The sequence below is a fragment of the Falco cherrug genome, chromosome 7 (genome assembly GCF_023634085.1).
Source record: "Falco cherrug isolate bFalChe1 chromosome 7, bFalChe1.pri, whole genome shotgun sequence".
Taxonomy (NCBI): domain Eukaryota; kingdom Metazoa; phylum Chordata; class Aves; order Falconiformes; family Falconidae; genus Falco; species Falco cherrug.
Window position 1 is genome coordinate 10,360,368 of NC_073703.1, and position 22,728 is coordinate 10,383,095.

The 22,728-nt window shown below is 46.2% G+C and overlaps 1 protein-coding gene across 2 annotated transcripts in view; it reads right to left on the minus strand.

Moving 5' to 3' along the window:
• Window positions 1-21,302, minus strand: part of SLCO3A1 (solute carrier organic anion transporter family member 3A1) — a 152,642-nt gene extending 131,340 nt beyond the window's left edge. Inside the window, exon 1 of one of the 2 annotated variants that reach the window (XM_055716612.1) lies at window positions 20,161-21,302. Coding sequence is in view for 1 of the 2 variants with exons in the window: in XM_055716611.1 (XP_055572586.1) it covers window positions 19,176-19,352 (177 nt within the window). In the remaining variant the exon portion in view is untranslated. Of the gene's footprint in view, window positions 1-19,175; window positions 19,754-20,160 lie in introns of those variants that run through there. The other variant, XM_055716611.1, reaches the window with a different exon arrangement.
• Between the last annotated feature and the right edge of the window lie 1,426 nt (window positions 21,303-22,728).

Below are 22,728 nucleotides of genomic sequence, written 5' to 3' on the forward strand. Positions count from 1 at the left end.
AAAAATGCAACCCACAAACCTGCTTCAAACTATTGCCCCATTTTATCACTAAGAAATGAACTGAAGGCTCGGGCCACTATTACGGAGTCAGAGACACAGTGCATTGAAAATGAATATCATATTGTTCGTATCTCCAATGATCAAGTCATATTCACCCACAGAGCCTACAGATAAGTTCATTGTATTAATAATACATGGTTATATATAGAAAACACATTGACTTTATGCCTGAAGGGTCTTTTTAGAAGGCTTCTTTTTAATGTAAAATACATTTCCTCAGTTATGTAGTAAGAGATCGGACTTGAAGAGACATGTCTGCAGTGCTATGAGGTGTAAAATAATTGCCTGGCAACTATGTTCCCTAAGGAAAACAAACGCAAACCATCTCAACCATCTCCTACAGTCTCCATTAGAGAGCATGGAAACACAAGATTCCTAAGATGCAAAGCGACCACCCCAGCAAAAAAAGCCACTACTTCCACACGCCTCCACCCACTTCTTCAGATGTCACCTCATCCTCTCTTCCAGCAGCCATGGGAGATGAGGTGAGGGGCATCCCCTAGTTGGAGGCAAGTTGCCTAGTTGGAGGCAAGTTCTCCTCCCCGTAGAGCTGCTATCCATGGGCTCAGCCCCCACTGCCACCCACCCACCCTCCCAGCTGACAGCACAGCCACCAGGCTCAGGCTTCAAGCCCAAGTGAACAATGCTGGTCCTCTGGTCTGATGTTTTTTCAGCTCCGTTTTTTAAAACGCGTACAATTCCCTTGGTGTTTTGCCTACTCCTTTGCTATCGGATGATTGGGAGGAGGGCAACAAACTTAATACCCTTTGCCCAGCCCCAGGAACCAGCATTCCTTGCTGCTCCCCACCCTGCTGAAATAGTGAGGGCATCAGGACCTCCCATCTCAGGCTCCTGATCACTTCTTTCAACACCATTTGCGGGCCAATAAAGTCAGTGGAAACTTGAAAGATGTTCTCACCGCAGATGCCGACACCCATGCTGGCTTTGGGCACACCAACATAAGGGAAAGCAGAAAAGGGTGGCGATACAAACACACCCAAGCTGGCTCTGCCTCAAGGTCTGGAAATCATCTCTGCACAGACATTTGCATTCACATGACAGGGATAATAGACGCCGCAGCTGAACCACTGCTGAGAAGTAGGGTGTTATTAGCTTGGCTGTTGCGGCATGTGCCTGTGCTGTTTCTAGGCCAGCACTTGAAAATTTGCAAGTTACTGTACTGGTGCCACGAGAAGTTTGCAGCTCGGATCTATGCTTCACTGGTGTGAAAAATTCATTTTATATTCTAGTGACCAGCTCTGAGATTACTGACACAGTCCAAATTAAACACACATTCAAAGTCAGAATTATCAGGGGCCTGAGTAGAAAGGGTATTGCACTATGCAGCAAGAGAAACAGCACACCACACTCCTGGTTGAGGCAAGACGTGTTTTTGGCAACCCCTGCTCTCTGGCACCATGCAGAAAACTTTTCTGCCATCTCTTGTACAGCACTGTGCATCTCCTCCCCACATTTCAGTAATCACAGCATCCTGTGCCACTTGCCCGCAGCCAACGTAGGGCACAAAGCACGTGTACCTGCGTAGTCCTTTGCTGGGTTACGCAGCTATGCCACAAAGACAGCAATGCTGTGCACTGCTGCACGCTGCAAACGGAGCAAAGAGCAGCCAGCACCCACAGAAGATATCCTGTTTGGTCAGGAGTTGATATACCAGTGCAAAGCCACAGTTTGTTTCAAAATAGCTTAAACAGAAAAAAAGTCACACGCCTTGGTGTTATGCAGCACATGCAGCAACAGCCAAGTTAAACGAGTGTTATTTTCCACTACTGTAGTGAAACTGGGATCCATACTGATCAAATATGCAACATCAAACCCGAAGCTCTAATCCAGGGAATTGTTCTAGCACATGCAACCGGGCTGCTATCTTCCGCATTTGCTTCCTAAGGATCCTGCACGAGACACAAGGGACTGACCCCCTTCCCTGCCTCCTCTGAGGAAGAGAAGGAGCACTGCTCCATTTCGAGAGGTGTGAACAAAAAGATCCTTGTCAGGGGTGTTACTTGCAACTACCCCCTCACATCCATCATGGAAAGCTAGCGTGAGTCACCAACAGCTCAAAATAGAGCCAGGTACAGAGCACCAGGCCACCGTGAACATCCTCGCAAAACTTGAAAGGCTTTTTCTGCCGCTCTGAAACAGATGTGCATCACCGCTGAGATCTGCTTTTTTTTTTTTTTTTTTTTTAACCTTTTGAAGTCCCAGCCTACGGTGGTATTATCACAACCGCGGACTGAGTGTCCATGCAAGGTTTCTGCCTCCAAGTCTGCTGTTCAAGATTCACCTCACTGTGTGAAGGCACACGATACTGACACTTCCGTCTCCGACAAGGTATCTACATAAACACATCCAGTGCCAGAATCCATCTGTAGTCTGCACTGCTCTTTAGTAGCACACATTTCTCATGGATATTTGAATCCTTATTTATTTTTTGCATGTTATGTATTTTCATGGAAAAAGCTCATGGATATTTGAATCCTCATTTATTTTTTTGCATGTTATGTCATTTTCACTGGCAGGAAAACAATGCACCATGAGCATGCAAAGTAGTACAGACCTCAACCCTGTAACTGCATCTTTGTGTGCTTAAAAAGCCATAGCACAGAACAGTGCTGCCGGCACATTTCAAACCCAGAAGATGAAGAATTCCATGTGGAATAAGCGTGCAGCAGCAGGGGCTTGTGAGCAGGGGCAGCCACTCAGCTCTGTCAAAGTAAACAGCCAAGGGAAAGCAGCCAGAGCATCTGACACATTCAGAGATGAATCTCCTGTTTTTCCTGTGGCTGGCAAGTAGGTGTACAAAGCCAGATAAAGATCAATTTAAACTGTATATAACAACTCAAATGTAGGCTCCTACTGCATCAAAGGCACTCTTGGCCGCATACAAGACTGGAAACAGATTCATATGTGGGTCCGGGACTCTGCAAACAGGGCACCATCACCCCGGGTTCAGTTCCAGTGGAGAACAGGAGATGAAACTCATGTCTCTAGAAGACTTAACAGAAAAAAAGCCCTTTCCTATGCACTATCAAAACACTGGAGAAGCAGGATCCCAAGCTGTCACACTGCAACACCCTCACTTTTCCACCTCCCCAGAACAATACCAGTTTGCTTTTTTATCTAATAAAATATTTCTTAACACAATGTTTTTACACCTGCAGAGGCGGCGTTCTACAATAAACAGGGCTACTCACCACAGCAGACACCGTAATGGAAGCCCGACAAGCAAACCTGTCATGTGAAGGACTTCATGTTATCTTATTTATGATCAGGAGACACAGTTGAATTCAGGGCTAAGGGTTGCATCCGAGTTATGCCACAGTGCAGATCAAGAAGAGAGACCCACAGCGCAGGCTGCAGCAGCCTTCCCAGCTGCCAGGCATGAACCAGGGCAGGAGTGACACAGGCAGGACACTCTGAAGCAGCATTAATAAAAGCTTTGATGGAAGCTGAATTCAGTTTTCACGGTTGGAGGACAACGGTGATTATATAAAGGCTATATACTGAGAGAGGAGGTTTTCTGACAAGTCCTGCTGCTTTTCTCCTCATCTGCTCTGGCTCTGCTGATATCTCTCGTGCTTCACTCCCTACCCAGCAGCAAGGAGGCCTGGCTACAGCAAACGGGAACTCAGCTTAGGGAAAAGTTAGAGGCATTTCTCATCAACCAGTACATGAAATGCTTTAATTTAGTAAGCCTTGGGAAAAAGGAAGCCATTTAGAAGGGAACCAACAAAACGGCCACATTGTGTTGTCAATCCACAGCACCTTGCAACAACCCATAAAAGAAACACCAAATTACCGTAAGCATCTGCAGGTGGACTTAGGGTGTCTCTAGCACCTAACTAGCAACACCCCAAGCTTGTCCCAAAGCCACATGGGCTGCTTGCTTATCCCCATCTCACACCCTGCAGCCCACACAAGAGCTGTCCGTGTCATCCTGCTTATTTGCTAAGTAACACCCTCCCACATAGCTGTTCACAAGCGACTCATCTCTCCTTTCACGTTGTCTCTGTGCAGAGCCAAGGGTACAAACGGGAGCTGCATGCCGGCTGCTGCCAAAGTTCCCGTTGGAAGAACTGGGCAGGTTGGAAGGTAAGCACAGGGGGTTCATGGTGCAAACAGACAACAAGTCACGGCTGGAAGGTGATCTCAAATCTCTTTCCAGGTGAGAACGTGGTTATTACCTGAGCATTTCCTGGGTGAAGAATGGGAGGTGGAAGTCAGAAAGGGCAGACTTGGGACATTTGCATAAGTTTGGCAGTCCCGAGCACAACATAAGCCACGCAACTTTATGTCACGTATCATCAGATCATCTCCCCATTTTGCCACTTCTCAAAGGTAGCAAGCCCCTTTCCTCCCGAACAGAAGGCAACTTACAAGTGTCTTTTAAAATAACACACACAAAATACCATGTAGGGAATAAAAAAAGTCTTAAAGAAAAAATAAATGGGAGATCTAGCTAGAACTTGCAGACTTATCAAAATCTCACTCGTTTCAATGTGTTCCCTGTAAAATGGTGATACAAGCAACGAGATGTCTCACCAGATGATGGGAGCTCTGTTCCTTGGGATTCATTATGAAGTGAGCTATCAAAAAGCCAATGAACAAATGCATCTGCTGAGGCTGTACATACAGATGCTGAATTTCACCTCTGTGACTGCAAGGATTAACAATAACTTGTGTCAGAGACAGGCATCAAACAGCAGCTGACAGAATCCCCTCACTGTAGGATCACCAGACCCGGCAAAAATTCAATGAGCACGTGCAAGGAAAACAGAAGTCAGCACCTCTTCCACTTATCTACCAGAGCCTGACGCGAGTGACAGCACGACAGGGAAAGTTCCCATGGAGGACCACTGCTCCTACAGCAGGGGCACACCAAATTTTGGGAGGAATCCAGAATTCAGGCACGGCAGAGCGGGAATGGTTTTGCATTCAGTGTTCAACACCAAGCCAGAGCCATTCACTAACCAACGGGTTAGTGCAGCCAGCATGAGTGCTCTCTCTTTTCTCCTCGTACTTTCCCATCCTCTGGTTTCCCTTAACCCTGATTTCACAGGTGCATGACAGAAAGCAAGGACAAGAGCTGCACACATGGCTGCAGTATTCCCACCTCCAGTGGGAATCTGTGACCTTAGATTACTCAAAGCAAATGTAAGCTTCACTGGGAGATACACAGCAAGCATAGGGAAATGAAAGCCATTATGCATGAAACCAAACAAAACAAAGCCCCTGATATTTCAGCAAAGTGGCCCATGCAGCCCCTGAACATGAGTTTCTGAAACTGGGAGATGATGCTAGTGAACATGTGACGGAGAAGAGGAATAAAACTAGTCCAGTTTGCATGGAGGAAGCTGGAAAACTGGCACCTGCATGAGCCTGTCCGCAGGTTACATTTAACAGAGAGGGTTTGACTGCTGGAAAGATCATTCTTCACCCAGTCTTACTACCTGCTATGCTAGAACTTTTGTCTTCTTTAACCCAAGCTTATTAAAGTTTTCCTCACAACTCCATGCCCATTTTCTTCCCATCACACATACCTTCCTCAGCTGTTTCAAATCCCATGTTTTAATCTCCTTCCACAGTTCTTCACCCATCCTTCACAGACAGCTTCTACATTAATTTTTATTCTCTTTATACTCAGCTTCTCCCTGGTTCCTGCCTCCCCAAGGTACTAATTATAATACAGTTTATTAGCCAGGCACATAACATTTGGACTCTAAATTTGGCCTGCTTTAAACGACGCTAGATACCACGGAAGCAGTCCACTGCAGTCAGTAACAGGGAAGGTGATTTTTGAGAAGTGCTTTAGTGGCTTTGGAACAAGAGTCCCGTTTTCAAAGAGACACTTGGAGTAAGTCACTTCTGTCAATGAGAGTATGGGTCAGAAAGCATCTTTGAAAAATAACACCCTCAGGCTCTTTTAAAATCCACCACTAGCGAAGAGCAAGCAAAGCAGCCCCAAGAAGTCTTTTCCTGAGAACGTTCAAAAAGTAAAGGGCTAGATGCTTCATCCCTGTGGTTTCAGGCAGGTGTGAAGGAAGCAGCGATACCATTCAGGCTGGCAACAAGGCTGCATCATAGCCCAGGGTCAAAGGAGAAGCCCCACACAGCAACCACAGGTTGCAACCACACAAAATTATCAGCCCATTAATTCATTTAATTCAACTTACTACAGTAGCAGATACAGACCTGGTTCAGGGTCTAAAGCCAGGGCGCCTCTTTCATTCCAGTTACCATCACTGTAGCATCTGAGTGCCCATCATCCCAGCCCATAAGGTGTCCAAAGCCAGAGAACACCACAGCTAGCAGCACATTTGCTGATGAAGAGAAAAAGCCCCAAGAAGGCCTGGGGAGGTCCATAACCAAGCCAGGCATGAGCCCAAACATCCCTGGTCTGCATCTTCACCAGAAAATACAAAGAACAGTTGTTCCTCAGCCAACAAGCATTAGTTCACAGGCAAAGCTGTCCTCTCCCAAGTCTGCCACATGTCGCATTGTCCAAATGCAAATAAAAACTGTTTCTCTGGGCATAAGCATTAGCCTTGACTGATGACAGGAGTCAGTTTGGACATGACAGCTCTGGACAGCAAGCTGCAAAGTAAAAGTCTGGCATGAAAACATTACCCATGTAGCAGGAATGTTCCTCTGTCTCTGCCAAGATGCCACCATCAACAGATTCTGACTAGCCAGTATTGGCTCAGAGGAAACAAGTTGCTGTTCCCCCTTCATTTAATCTCTCACTTGCATGAGCAGCAGGGGCGAGGGAGAGGGCAGGGAAACACACAGTGACACGGGCTCCTGGAAACACTCCATGAACTTAATTTTTTGTGACGCTGTCTGGATACCAAGAGTTCTGAGTGTAATCAGGATGCTGAGAATCAAATTGAAAGTGTCTGAATCTATACACTATGCACCATAGGGGGCAAACAAAGGAGAAAGCAAAGGTCATTTTAGTTTCAATTGCATTTCCAGTGCAGCAAAGTTCTGTGCATCTCTTAAAGATCCCATACTTTGAATCCTCAGTGTGATGCCTAACAGAAATCCATAATGTTTTGGTCAAATTCAACACTGGAATAATCAAATTCAACACCAGAGTAACCAGGCACTCCATTCCTGCTAAAAGGGACTGTTAACTAAACCAGAAGACCCCACTTTGCTGCAGGCCATTTGCAGAACATCTTTGTCCATTTTGGCCAACCACACCCCCAAACAGTAATGCCATCTCAGAGCAAGTCATTTTGAAGATGGGGACACAGAAGTATTGAGCTGGACATTACAGGAGAGCCTGGGAAAAAACCCCAAACATCCAGACATGAGACCCTATAGCCTTATACTGATTCCCAGGCTCGCTGTGGCTTCCACAAGAAAGAAATCCAATTCAAGGGAGCCATGTAATAACTATTTGCTGCAACCCCACTTGAAGGACTTTCTCCATACCTAAAAGGAGCCCTCCAACAAGTTAAATTCTGTCTTCCCACCTCCATCCTAGACTCTCCCTCCCTTGACTCAAAATCCCAATTATGCAGTCATCAACTGATTTCAAGCCCTGACCCTGCCGAAACAAAAAACTTGTGTCCTGGAAGAAAACAAGCCAGTTTCTCCTGCCAGCATCCCTCTGGTCCAGCAACGCAGTGAAAGCAGAAAGAACTTTGCATCCAGATTTACCTCCGAGCTGTTACCCTGCTAACCAATTGCTCACTGGATACCTGCCCACAGAATACCAAACATGCAGCTTATTAATGTGGGAGCATCTTGAAAACTCAGAAAATGGCAAGAGACCCTGGGAACTGTTCAGAGATACACTTCAAGAGTTTGCAATTTGAAAATGGCACAGAACTCATTCTAGAGGCTGCATCCAGTATTTCCCAAAAGTCATTACACACAACTACAGTAATTCATTAGGGATCTATTTAAATAAGGCGGCAAAATAAAAATTCTGGCAAAGTGCTTGTCCAGCATTGAATTAAACTGTATGATTCAAATCAATAAATGCCATCTCAGCTACGAGAGTCTACACCATAAGCCCCAAATGCTCCCACAAGACATAGCAAGAAGAAGTTTGAAACTTCTGCCTTCTTGGTAAGAGCTAGCACTGAGATTAACAGCAACACAGCAGCCTTGATGCAGCCTAATCCACAGAAAACACTGGACTTCTGTGTAGGGCCAGCATTTGAGAAAGCTTGTACAGTTGCGCCAAATGAGACAGCAAACCCACAAAGCTGTGCCTCTAGCACATGGTTTGCTAGCGTGGCTTAACTTCAATAGCCATCAAATAACTCCCAAGCTGTTTCTGGAATCCATTCATTCACAGAGAGATTTGTCAATGCAGAAGTGGCCTCAATTGAGCAAATAAACTCTTCGAAGTGAATGGTTTATCTAGGTCCATGGAATACTTGAAATTTTCCCTTTTCAGCCTTTGCTCTCCAGTTCTTTAAAGTTGGTATGTCTGAATCCCAAAGGCTACGGGAAAGCTTTTCAGTAACTCCAAGCCAGCTCCCTTGATATACAGGGTTTTTTTGAGTATTAAATATCACAGATCATAGCAAGAGAAGAAACTGAAGACAAAACCCAACTTACGGGTTTTGTCATAACACTGTGACCCAAGGGCTCCAGTAAGCCATGTGGCTTTTGATAACACATTTTGATGACAGAAATACAAACTTGGGGCCAAAGCACCCCTCTTTGAACTGAAGCTGGAAAACACGAGCTCAGTGGGCATTCGCTGTACCGAGCACCTTGGACAAGACCAACTACAGGATCACCCAAACCAACCGATAATACAAAACTCATCACCACCCTTCACAAACAAGCACCCTAGACAAGGCATCCCTTCAGCTAACGCGTCTGTCCCTCAGCCAGCAGCTGTGCTGACTTCAGACATAAGGACCTGCATTATAACTAGCCATAGGCAGCAGGAAACAAAGTGTGCATCTCATGCAGAGGCTGAAAGGCCCATTGTAATTAACCACTCTCGGCCCTGTACATTGAACAAGACAAAACCAAACCCCACAGTTTTCCTTTGCTGGTAAGCCCCCAAAATGCTGCCCATTATTTCCCATAAAAGCTCTATACGCCCAACGCTTTCTCTGCCCATCACACAAACTGCAGCACTTGGCATCAGCTATGGGGAAGGTTAATCCCCACAGTAATGAAATTTTACAGACAGCGCCTGCAGGACAGAAAGAATATCACCATGCTTTCATCACACAGACACGTGTTTCTCCTTGGGCTGAACCTAACTGCTGCCCAGCAGCACACCACAAAAAACGGTGGCTGACCACAAGCCGCAGACAGGATCCCAGCACAGGGAAAACCATTTACCCAGCGCCAGCCAACGTTTCTGCAAAAAGGCATGTCAGTGCTCAAACACAATTTACGGTTTACTTTAGCTCATGGGTGAGGCCGGATGCTCTCCCAGCAGAGCACAGCGAGCATCCGATGGAGACATGCTCCCAGTGAGCCTGGGAAGAAGGGGTGGGATGGGGGGAAGGTGATGTTTTAATTTTTGCCTTTGTTCTAAACTTTCAAATCTGTTTTAACTGTCAATAAAAATTAATTTTCCCCAGGTCAAGTCTGTTTCGCCCCTGACAGTAATTGCTAGTCTTTATCTCAACCTACGAGCTTTTCACCTCATTTTCTGCCCCCGCTCTGTTGAGGAGTGAGAGAGCGGCTGGGTGGGTGTCTGGCTGCAGTCCAAAGTTAACCCAGCACAGTACTTAAAGCTTCAACTTTTCTCTTTTAAAGAGTATCCACCTTGCTTGGTTAAGAACAACTTGACAAAAATAGCTTGACTAAACCATGACAATTACAGCTCTTCCTGCAGCTCAGAGAAACTATGAGAAGCAAGGCACAGGACTGAAAACCTGCAAATCTAAATACAAGGTTTTCCTCTTTAAAAATTGGGACCTAGTTATATATTATTTTTCTGTCTTTTCCCAGTTATGGGAAAAGAAAGAATCAACTCATAATTTGGCATCTCAATACAACATGTAACACGCAAACCATGTCAGGATGAGTAGTAAGCATGTTTCCAGCAGATGAAAGTCATTAGCACAGCACAACAAGCAGCAGGACACCACTGGGGGCATTCCTCCTTCAAATTTTTCAAAGTAAGTTTCTTTTAGTCAGTGTTTTTAGCTTCTCTTTTGGAACCTTCTAATGCTGTTCCTCTTCTCCCTTGACATTTCTCAGTATTGACCTGTGTGTCTGTACATAAAGGTCTGGTGTTACTCAGAGGTGCAGGAAACTTGCCCTGCTACTGTATCAAGCAAGGCACATGTCGGTCCTCCTGCAGCCTCTCAGAGTTTCCCTCCAAGGCAAAGCGTGAGGTTTGGCCCACACTCCAGCATCCGAACACTCCCAAGCAACTCTCTGATCTACTGCTAATGATGTGCCAAACTATGTCTGCACAAAACTAAGGAGAGAAGTGGAAGGAGGCAGCAGCTCTTTCACATCCTCCTTTTCAGAAACACAAAACAAGAACTCCAAAACACCATTTCTGCAGCTCTTCCTGTTGAAGTTCTACCGGAGAAAACAAAGACCATTCATTGTTTAACACTGTGGGCTGCAGTCCTATGAAGCTATGGTGTTTTCTCACTCCCTGTTATCCCACTGGAGAATTAAAGGGATGAAACCAATCTGAAACTATAGAAAACTCAGAACTCTGTCCTGCTATGGCAAACATACTCATCACTGCTATCCTCTGCCCATCCCACACTTGAACGTGGGTGCTCCCAACAGCTTTCAGCTGGAAAAGCTTCATCTAATACAGGTTACAAGCAGATTCCAGGAAAAATACTTACTTTTCACCTTAAATTGTTCTATAAATTTATGTATCTGATTTAGGAACACAGAAGGCACCGCTACCTGGCACCTTGACTGTAAAGCAATTCCACATCACTTGATTAGATTCTTCAGGTAGTAGAATGTTAACTATCACTTTAAAATACACATATACAACATACACTTCAATGCTGTTTCTTACATATTGATCTCATTGATTTGGTGCTGATTTCAGTTCAGCAAAAAAAACAACTTGGGGTGGGGGGAATATACATTTAAAAAATGAAAAGTGAAAGGTTTCTGTATTGTTCCACACCCACACCCCACAACTCTTCCCAAACAGCCAAGCTTCTTTCAGTTTCTTTGTGGTAGGGTTTGTAGTTGCCTTTTTATTAGGAAAAAAAATAATAGAGGAAATGCTGGATTCAGATGCAAACATCAAAGCACAAAAAAAACCCCACTTGAAAGCAAATCTGCATTGTTGCTTCAGAAGCCATAATGCTGGGTGAGTCACGAAGACCTCAATACAACTGAATTATCCGGGTTCCTTCAAGAACTTCACTGTCGGTTTATGGATTACCATAAACTGAATTTTAAGTCTTTTTCCACTTTCAGTAAACTAAAGCATTATGAATTATACAGGTGAATGGCACAGTAAGTGTTTTAAAAGGACATTTAAATATGAAAAATATGACAATTACAGCAATCCTTGCCCAGAAAATAGATCATTACGTAGCATGGAAAAACAACTTCTGTGCTTCCACACCTGCCCTCACAGCCACTTATCTAAAAGTCACTGGGCCTGCAAACATGCAAAAATCATCCATGTGATAGCTGCAGACACCAACAAGATAAAGGTGTTAAAGAAACATAGGGAAATGAGCTAGCTGCGTGGTGAGGAGAAAGGATACTATGAAGGGAGGAGCAGCAGAGAGAAAAAGCAAAAAACAAATCAAAGCAAATTGCTTTTCTTCTTGAACCATAGAAAATAAACAACAATGATGATAAATATTCAAGCAATCCTGAAATAAAGATTTTGCTTTTATGCTACAAGTAGTCATCTAAAATTACCGAGTATGTTCAGGCACTGCTGCAATACGAGCCCCAGTAAAAGATCTTCAACTTCAATGCAATACGCACTGTGCAACAGCAGCAGGAGGGGACCTGCCTTCTGCACATCAGGAAGGAAGATTTGGGTATCAAAATGCAGAAGCACATCACATTTATAATAATGCTGGAAAGGGGAAAGCTGCTAACTGAGAGCTTAAGAAATCTGATTTTTGTTCTGAGGTCTTTCCTAGGTTTGCTAAGTGAAGAGGGGCAGATCCAGTCCTACCTGTGCCGTAGATCTTCATCCCTACACGATTACAACTGCATCTCCGCTTAAAATCTGGGAAAAAAGGAGCAGTTCCTTTTCTGCATGCTTTGATCCATCCACTCAAACCGAAATATCTCGGATGCAGGGACCATCTCACTAAGCATTACAGAACGCTTCCCGTAACAGGGCAGAGCCCTCCCAGCACCAACGGGAAAAAGTGCCAGACACTCCAGGAACTCCCTAAACAGCTTGCTATCACTATAGATTGTATTGACAGTTTATGAAGTGTGGCAGTGTGAAATCTCTCCTTAGTGGAGCCGGCAACGCTATTTGCATTGCAGTATGCATCTACAAAGAGACAGAGTCTAATGGTTGCTCCAAGGTGACCTGGAGACGGGACTCTTGGGGTTCTAGTCCTGGTTTTGCGGCAGAGTTATAATGAAACCTTGTACATCAAAATCAGTGGCCCATTTTTCTATGCGATAGGAAAAATGAATTCTTCAAAACCTCACTGGTACACTTAAAGGAGTTCCTACACAAAGTATTATCATGTGTTTATTTAAATTTCCTTGGATGATGCTTAAAATAAATCACTTTGCAGCTTCATCTGGTGTCAATCAGAAGACAAAGCTACACTAATTCATCCAAGCTGCAACCTCACCCCCTAAATAGTATGCCATTGTTTAATCTTGCTACCACGAAGGAATAACTACAGACCAAGGAGTATACAAGTAAGGATTATTATACACAGAGGACAAATTCTTCCTGATGAATTGCAGAGTAACTCTTTGGAATCAATAAGTTTACACTGCTGTAGCAGAACAGAAGCTGGCTTTTGGTTCTTTACAATACCCTAAGAGTAAGGGAAAAGAAAGCCCATGCAACCCGAGAGACACCCCTCTTTGGGAAACGGGGAGTATCTGCCCTGCCTTGCAGAGAAGAGGAGGGATCACAGTTCAGCTGAGCCCTCCGTGGGACAGGGGCTACGTTACAAGTTAAAGAGTCACACTGCATAAAACTACTAAGAACACAGACCTTCAGACCAATGTAATCTCTGATTTAATTCAAGATCCCTTTAAACCTCAGCTGCATTAATACTGCAGGCCATTAAAACTCAGAGAGCTAGTCGTCACATAGTCAAACAGCAAATGCTAAAGGGGTTTTGGAAGCGAAGGCTGGCCAAAAGAAATGAGACACTGGTTTTACAACGGACCGTAACATTTCTAACAGGCTGCTCTTTCTTTCAGGGCTTACAAACATTGCTTGGCCCTTACAGAGAAAAGGAAGAACTGCCAAACTTTCCACTAAAAATAGTTTTAAAATTAAACACTAAAATCAATTAGTCCACACACTCACCCATCAAGTGCATTTTGCCTTTAAAAGCATTTAACAAAGAACGCATCAGACTGCAAGTCTGGATTTACTCTGCAAATGGCACACAGTATATAATGTAAAGAGTTAAACATGTTATCTCTACACCATTTCATCTATTAATAGCAGATAAAAGAAAACTTTAAAGTATAAATGCCAGTTACCTACAAGCCTTCCTGGTACTCAAAAATCCAGCCTACACCTGGATCAGAATTAAGTTTCCTCTTATTTATATGCCGTTTTGATGCTAATGAGCCAATGCCACAGTCCTGACTGAAGCCCCACAGGACTAAATCAGGCATCAGAACCCAGAGCTGGATCTGGTTTCTCCTCCACCCTGGAGTCAGGGACCCCTGAACACCAAAAGGCTTCTTTGAGAAGAAATATTAATATAGTCAAAAGAGCTAGTTTAGCATAACTTTCTGTGCAACTCAGCTGCAAAACAGACAATATTCTCTAATGGGAAAGGCATACTAGAAACAACTTTCCAGAAATAACATTGTCAGCTAAGATATATTAAGGGAAAATGAACTGTAAGCAATAACCAGCCAATGCTTGGCAATCTTCATCCCCACTAAAACATTTATTTTCACTCCATGGTTTTTTTTCCCCCCCTTAAATACCCCGGTGACAAATAAATTATGAGCATTACAGCTAATTTATTACTCAGCACTGCTGAGGGCTGAGAATGGAAAGAAAAAAAGAAAAAAAAGACAGCAGTATTTTAAAGCCGATTCTTATTCTAGGAAAATAAATACTTTAATAAAAACTATAATAAATTCAAGGGGAAAAACTGTTCTTGCAGTTAAGTCATCGGACTGAAACACCTGAAACTGGAATTCATTGCCCTGCCAAACTCTTCTCTGCCCATGCTGAGGCCATTCGGGCTCTGCTGCTGTTAACTAAGCAAAACCTTTATCAATAGCTTCAGCTACAGATTCAAGCTCTCAGTCTCTGCCTCAGTTTCCCCATTTGTAACATTTCTCCCACCCAGTTTACTCAGACTGCAAACACTCAGGGGCAAATTCTTTAGCACAGCACCAAGCTCAACAGAAAGCTTTGAAGCACCGTGGCACTCCTGTCAAAATTGTCTTTAATAACATCCTCCATGCAGACCCCTCTACTGAGTAGAGGTTCAAGTAGGGTTTGACTGGGTCACTACAACAGGAGACAACTGCTTTCTGCATCAGGAAAACAGTATGGTATTTGTCACATTTCACACAGGAGTGGGAGGGGTTGTGCACCAAAGCAACTTAAAAATCCAAGAGACAAATTCTGCTTTTAATCCCTTAGTTCCCTGGTGTCCATCTCACAGGACCCCTATTTCTGTTAGTTCCAGCAGGAATCCTTTGAAGATTAACTTCTGTATTTACCTTTTATACCTTTTTTTTTTTTTCCCCTGAATAAGGAATTTAAAAGTTTTCATTAATATCCCAGCAGTGATAAAACTGAACAGAAGGAGGCTGTCTCAGAGACCACATACACACACACAGTCTCACCTGGACTCACCCAGTACTATTTTTACTGCAGATAGGTTAAGAGGGCTTTTGCAAGCTGCAGTCAAACACTGCTGCACCGGCAAAGCTCTAGCTGGGAAGTTAAGCGCCGTTCAAAAGTTTTCATTCAGCAAAACAAGAAACAATTTGGCATTCATTCCCATGCAAACACCGATGCACCCTCCTTGGGAGGGTCCAATTATTTTCCTTTCCATCTCATGCTTAGGCCAGTCATCCTCTATCACTTGATAAAACACATGAATAGCTGCATTCAAAGCTGCAGCAAACAGAGACATCTCAGTAAAGCTCTGTAAAAACAGCTATCTGGAGCACACCAAATAACTGTTTCTCAGCGCGCTTCCCATATGCATGCCCTTTATCTAAAGAAGCCCATGACTTTGGCAGATGTTGGATGCTTGCAACTAGGTCAGTTCGAACCGGAGCAAGTCGAGGCTAAAGGCTAGGGAGAGAAAATGAAATTGCGCTCCTGCTCCACAAACTGTAGCTGTCAAACCGCGAGCTCTTTGCCTTCTGCTAAAGCAGGCATTTCACCACTGGCTAGGCAAAAGATTTGACTGGCAGGGTGAGGAAATGCCTCGGCGATAAACTGTCAGGAGCGCTTGGAACGTTATTACCAGTTAAAATACTCCAAAATATAATGCACGTAGGAATTCAGGGGGTGGGGGGGATGGACAGGGAGGGGAGTGTTGCCAAGGTATGTGAATCAGCCTTATCGAAATCCTCATCGCTGCACGGCCAGCATGACTGATCACACTGCTGCATTTGCCTGAAAGGCACAAGGCTCCAGCTGGAAAACAGAGGTTCCAGCCTTGCCCTCCTCGTGCCATCTGCATCAGTAACGCTCGGCTCTTTAATCCATGGACCTACGCTGCAGGAGAGCAACTGGGGGTGGAAATCATCTGGGCTTTTAAAAGTTGCTGCAAAAACCCTGAGTAACTTCTGCAGCAGGAATGCCTGCAGAGTACAGGCAGCATTTTTCCCGCTGCCACTGCAGTTGCTGGGAAATTCAAGTTTCCAAAAGCACGCAGTAGTAATTAGATGAAACCAATAAATGCATACACAAAACCTTGCAAGAATATGCAAATAATAGGGTGTATTCAGCAGCCCCAGAAATTAAGGCAGCAGCGCAGGCTTGCATTTGCATAAACTATGCAGGATATGGCACCAAGTCATTTTGGAACACGTGCATTTTGCGAACAGCAAGCACAGTAACTGACAAATATTTTGGAACGTGACATTGATCAAACACTCCCTAAAACTTCACACAAGAACCTCAGAGACATCGTCCTAATTAACTATAGACATCCACTGTTGGCATCCTGGGGTATTTCCACTGCTGAGTTCTGTGGGAAAAGAATTGGACTTTATAGATTTTTATCAGCATTTATTATTTATAAAGCCCTGTTGGCAAGCACAATGTTTTATGAACAAATAAAAGTGAATGAGCTTTGCTTCAAAACCACATAATGAATGAATGTATACTTTGTACATATATTCAAGTGGGTGCTGCTCGTTTATTGTACAGTGAACATGGAAAAAAGAAGTTTTTACATCTCTAAAAAGAAATAATAGTATCCACTTCTGAATGTACTGACATGAAAGCCAAGCCCCATCAAAACCGAGCTCTTCAATCACTCCTAAGAAGCCAAGCCCCTGCCTTGTTTTCTTAACAAGCTGAGTTTTTGCCCTCATGGTCTCCCTGTGCATGGCAGACAAAAACCGAGGAAACCAACTTGTCGCCGTATAAGGCAAAAAAAGGTTTCTCTTCCTGAGTTACAAATAACTAGGGAAAGTCACACATGTGGCCAAGCAAAGCAGAAGTATGAATACAGTACTTGCTCACTGCTGACAGGCTAAAATTAGTAGTTTATTCAACTGCCCAGAACTACACACTGTGGCTGTCCTCCGCAGCATCTCCCTATTTGTCTGCCTGCCTGTTTGCTCTCTGCTTTGTCTCGCCCGCTAATTTGTCCCTCGGGAAGCAGCCCGGCACACCACCGCCGAGCCCAACAGCTCCTGTGCATCCCAAGAGCCTGAGTAAATGAACATCCACTTGCAGTCACACCTGGGCAACTCTGCAGTGCCTCCACTGATCTCACCCCAACACAGCACCTGAGATCAGCACTTGGCCCCACAGGACACTCAGTCTGCAAAACCTATTAGGTCCTCCACGCTTTCCATCGAGCATCTTTCCTGCTCCAGCTCTCGCTCCCCCATGACACCTGTAAGCACAGCACTCATCCACATTCGCTTTAAGCACACATTTACCCTCCAAAGATAATTCCACATTTGCATCTGCTCGTTGTATGAAGAGCTGCGTGGCATTTACAATGATGGCAGATAAATTATACAGGGAACGGAGGAACACTTGCCCAGTGCAGCTGGGCCACTGCTTATGCATGCTGAGGATTGTTTTGAGTTTAGTTTTCTTTTTTTCTTCCCCTCACTGACCAGTTGTCTCTTACTGGTTGTGGATCTGCCTGGCCATGGGGCACAGTGCCATGCTGGTCAGAATACAGTCCTGGAGAAGGGCAGGGGAGGGAGAAAGCTGCACCCCAGCTGAATTAACCCCTCTGAGGAGGAAGGCAGGACTCAGAATAGGGACCGCAGCCCTGTTTTCCAGCCAGTGGGGCTGGGATGCGTGAAACTCTCCAAAGGAGCTAGTGTGCTACTCCGGTACAGAGCACGCCACGGGAGCTGGGGAAAAACAGGAAAGAAATGCTAAACTGGCAAGGAGAGAGCAGTGCAGAGGAGTTTGAGGAAAATGCCACACTAGAGACTATTACTGCTGATCCTACGCTCAGACACTGTAGCGAAGCGTGCCAGTACACACACCTCTAGCCAGATCTATACGTTTCCAGCATACCGGTGCCCACCAGGCGACACCAACTCAGCAGGCTCTTCCTTGGCCATTACTTTGACAGAGGTTTACCCCCACTCATTCACGCTGACAGCTCATTTTGCAAGTAGCTCATAGGAAACAACGTTATTTACTTACTAAGGTGTTACTCACATAGAAGAGGCATGTCCCCATCTGGCTCCTACAAATTAAGTGATCCCCACCTATATATTCCCAGGGTACAGCGCTGCTGAATTTATCTCAACAGATGTGATGTAGTTTCCTTTGGAATTACAAATATGTTTCAAACTAAACTTACATGTTTTATTATATGGAGGTAACTGCTAATTTCCATGTTATATTAATAGGGAATACTAACCATGCCACATACCTTAAAAATTACAGATCACATTCAGTACAAATCTGCATAAGTAGTTTGAGCATGTGAGAGAGGAGCAGCACTAAATACCAAACACAAGTACCAAACGCCGAGATGTTACACTTGCTGTATGTTACGTGTATGGCCTCAAAAAGCCTCAGAGATTATGAATACATTTCTTTTCCATGGAAACTATAATTCTCAAATCCGGCAAGCTATTTTGAGAAATTTAAATCAACTATACACTTGCATCTGCTGGAAGAAGAACACTTCATTTGCACAGGCTGCCTCTCGGCGTATACTGAAAGGCACAAGCCCAGCCGTACGGACATCTTTCCAACTCTTCTACTACAGTTCTGCCTCTGACACCAAGCTCCCTGTGCAGATTCAGTGCAAAGCCTTCTTCCGACCGTTCCCTACCCAGCACCAGGGCTTACGGGGCCGCTGGGCTTAACACGGCCGAATCACTTGAGGAGAGCAAGGAAAATTAGGGACGCGGGAGGCATGATGCAAACGCCTCCCTAGATTATCTTGGTACTCACTGAGCGCAAACCGAGAGGGCTGGCGTTTGATCCGAGTTAGCGGCCAGCTCGGATGCGAGCGGCAGCGATGAGCCCACCCGGCGGGGCGCGGGGGGCCGGCGGCTGAAGTTACCGGGCGGGGGGCGGCAGGAGGGCACCCCCGGAGCTGCTGAGTCATTTCAGCCGCGAAACGCTGGGCTGCTGGAAACCCACCGGAGGAAGGGGGGAGGGGGGGGCTGCCCCGGCTGCGAGGAAACTTCCCCTCCACTTCTGCCGCGCATCCCCGGGCGCGGCGCCCCCCGCCCGGCAGCGGCTCAGCCCCCCGCGGGGCTGGGCAGGCACCGCACCGCGGGCCGGCTGCACTCACCAGGTAGGCGCCCACCGTGCCCTGGGCCAGCATCAGCGCGCACTCGGACACCAGGAAGAGCTGGATGCTGGAGAAGCAGGAGACCTTCCTCCGCCGCCTCCGCTGCCGCGCCGCGCCGGCCCCCGGGAGCTCGCTGCCGCCGCCGCCGCCGCCCGCCGAGCCCCGCTTCCCCGGCATCCTCCCGGGCCCCGCCGCCGCGGGATGGCGGGCCCCGCGGCTGCTCCGCGCCGTCCTCCGCCCCGGGGTGCCAATCACAGCGGCAGCCCGCGGCGGCCGCCTCTCCGCCCGCGGGCTGCTGCCATGGCCAGCTCGCCGCCGCTCGCCGCCGCCTCCTCCCGTCTCCCCTCCCCTCGCCCTGCCGCGCTCCCTCGCTCCGCCGGCCCCGCGCAGGCCGGATCCGCGCCCCCGCCGGCGAGGGGCGGGGGAAGGCGCGGGGCTGGCGCCGCGGAGGCTCCGCGGCGGGCGGGGCGGCCCCGTCCCGGGATACGCGCGGGGCGGCTCCGGGGGCCGCCGCACCCCCCGGCTGCCCCCCGCGCCGGCGCCTCCCGCCGCGGAGCCGGGGCAGGGGCAGGCTGAGGGCACGGCGCCCCCCGGCAGCGCCCCCCCCCCCCCGCCCGGGCGCCCCGGTGGCGGGCCGGCGCCCCTTTCTGCGGGGCCGAGGGCGCCCCTGGAAAAACCGCATGTTCCGAGAAATAGAGCAGCAAAGGGGCGGCGGGTGGGGGGCGTCGTGCGTGGCCGTGCCGCTGGCCCCGGGGCGAGCGCCTCTGCGCCGGTGTCCCCGGCCACGTGTCCTCCTGGCGGTGCCTTTCCTTGTCACCCCCACCTCGAGTTCGAGTTTCAAGAGACAGTGCTTGTAAAAACCGCTCACCATCGCTTCTACGGTTACAGATCGCGTTCCTCGGCGGCGTAACCGCTAAACCTGACCTGCCGCGCTCCTCCGGCTCACGGCTGGACCCGCGCCGGGGGCTGCTGCCTCCCTCCTTACCTAGGAAACTTCCAGTGAAGCTCTGTCTGTTCCTACTGGGATGGCTATGGCCTTTGACAGGAACATTTTTTTGGAGGAAGCACCGGTTACATTTTGCAAAAACAACTCTGCTTTGGTTCGTAAATTTCACTTTCACAGGCGGTTGAGGCTTCCAAAGGATGCTACCTCTGCAAATGAAACTTGAGAACACTAATTTTTCAAGGCACAGCCCAGTCATCACCAGTCACACCAGAAAGACAAGGGAACTAGTTTTAAATAAGCCCCTTTTTTCTCTCCCAGGTCTTTTTCTGAGTTCTTCTTAAATACCACCGTTGTTTGGGAGCTTTTTATTTGGGCCTTTTTAAATGTGACTGCCACTCATACAGCTCTGAAAACTAATCTGGAGCAGAGCCTCCACCCATGCTGATGACTCTTTACCAAGACCAGATGGTGCTCATTGCCCCAGCAGAAGGGCAGACCACTGCCGGACAGGAATGTGAGAGACCTGGCACGCTCAGCTGTTGCCCTTTGCTCATCAGCTGCCAACAGCTCCCTCCCCAGCTGAACTTTGGCTTGCCACAGCTTTTCCAGCCCGTCTGGGCCACATCAACAGGTGTCAATAGTCCAGGCACGAAGTCTCCAACACTGATGGCCTCAGGCAGCGTTATCACACAACTAGTGCAGAGAACAGCCTGGTGCTTGTAGCTGAGTGGTCTAAATTTTAATGAGACACATATTAGTCTTTCAGACATTGTGCACCTCACAAGATGCACGTTAGAAGCTACCTGAGGCCTCAGATGCCAAGGTTTTTGCATGAGGTCATGAAAAACTGGTTCACCTGTACAGAGTTCTGCCCGTTCGTAAGGTGTGTTTTCCATCCAGGAATAACTGGTTCTGCCACCAAAACAAACCCCAAAAAGCTCATTTTCTTGAAATCTCTTCAGACTACAGAAGTGGTCATCTCCTTCCTAACATTTTTATTTAGGGACCTCTGCTATAAAATTCTGAAGTTAGAAAGCTAGAAAGATCTCTGTCTCTTGATGGGTAGATTTGCAGACTAATTCAATTAGCGTGGCTAGACAGATGCTTTGCTCCAGGTGGATGCTGTAGTGTGCTGTAAACAGGACGGACAATCTAACAGACTTTTCAACAGGTGAAAATAGAGTGGTGTCTCCTAAAATACTTGAGCATATAGAATTATGGCAAGGGAAGTCTTAAAATTCCCTGCAAAAAGGAAAAATATTAATATTTGGGAAACATTCTGGTCTTTCCAGTCAGCTTTTGCCCGCTCTAGCTTAGGTGCTAAAGGTAGCAAAGCTCTGAAAATATAACTCACTAAGTGTGTATCTGGAGACCCAAGTAACCTTATGCACGTGCTTTTGCAGTTATCAATATTCAAGCGGATGCTTTAAAGCTTTTGGATATATATATAAAAAAATTATGCAAATGCAATCACGTGTCTTGATCACATCTTAGACATCCTGTTGGAAGAGTTTGTCCAGGCTGAGGAAGCAGATATACTGCTTGTCTGTCACAAGGAAAACAGCTGCTAGAAAAAATTGACTCTAATACTAATTATCTGAAACATCTGCTTGGTTAGTTTATTGCAGCAGAATAGAATTATCCCTTCAATTTCTGTCCAGAAGAGACAGAGTGCCTGGATTTTTTTTCTCTTCTTTATGTTGTACACTTGCACTACTTCCTTTAGAAACACTTTCCTGGATTGCTCTGCTAAAAGAAATAATGAGGGTCCTGGATCTCCACCCGAGTACATTAGTAGACCTGAGTTTGCTTTCTACCACCTCTGAACATGCCACATTCCTGAGAGATCTCAGTCGAGTGCTTCAGGGATGGACAAGTGACCTGTTGAATTTAATAGTTAATTATTGTTATACCCAAACAGGTTTTTTTGGTCTAAATTGACTGAACTTTAACTACTAATGTGTGGAATACTAATGTTCTTGCATTATGATTAGCCTAGAACAAAAAGAGTCTTTCTAGCTAGAATAGTCCCTTTTCCTTAGGGCTCAGCAGTTTTGCCAATGCAATTCTCAACTGTTTCCCCAGCCGAAGCAAGCATTAACAAGTTTTTTTTTCCCGCAAAATAAGTTGTATTAAATTTCTTGCAGATACCTTGTCAGATTTTTATAAACACTTGAACATTCATAGCTGGGAGGCAACGTGCTGCCATAGATAAGGTTGGACACTACAATCTTTTAATGAGTCGGCTTCCCTGAGACAGTTTTATTACATCTTGTCTGCTGGACATCTCCTTGCTCAGTACCTGTGGGCTTGTGTCGACATTCACCTTTGGGTAACCTTAACAGCTGGAGTCCTCTTGATCTATCACCATCCTAAAACAATTTTTGCTTTAATTTTTTCCTCCTATTTGTGATTAATCTTACTGAAAATTAGCTGTGCGGTCATGTGTTTTGATACTAGACAGGCATAAGTTTTTTCATCCGTGTCTAGAATCAGTGGCTGTGGTATATGGGGTTTAGGGCTAGCACAGAAGAAGAACCAAGGAAGAGCTGTGAAGGATGAGGACCTTAGTGAGGCACTCAACTGATACATTACACCTCAAGGGGC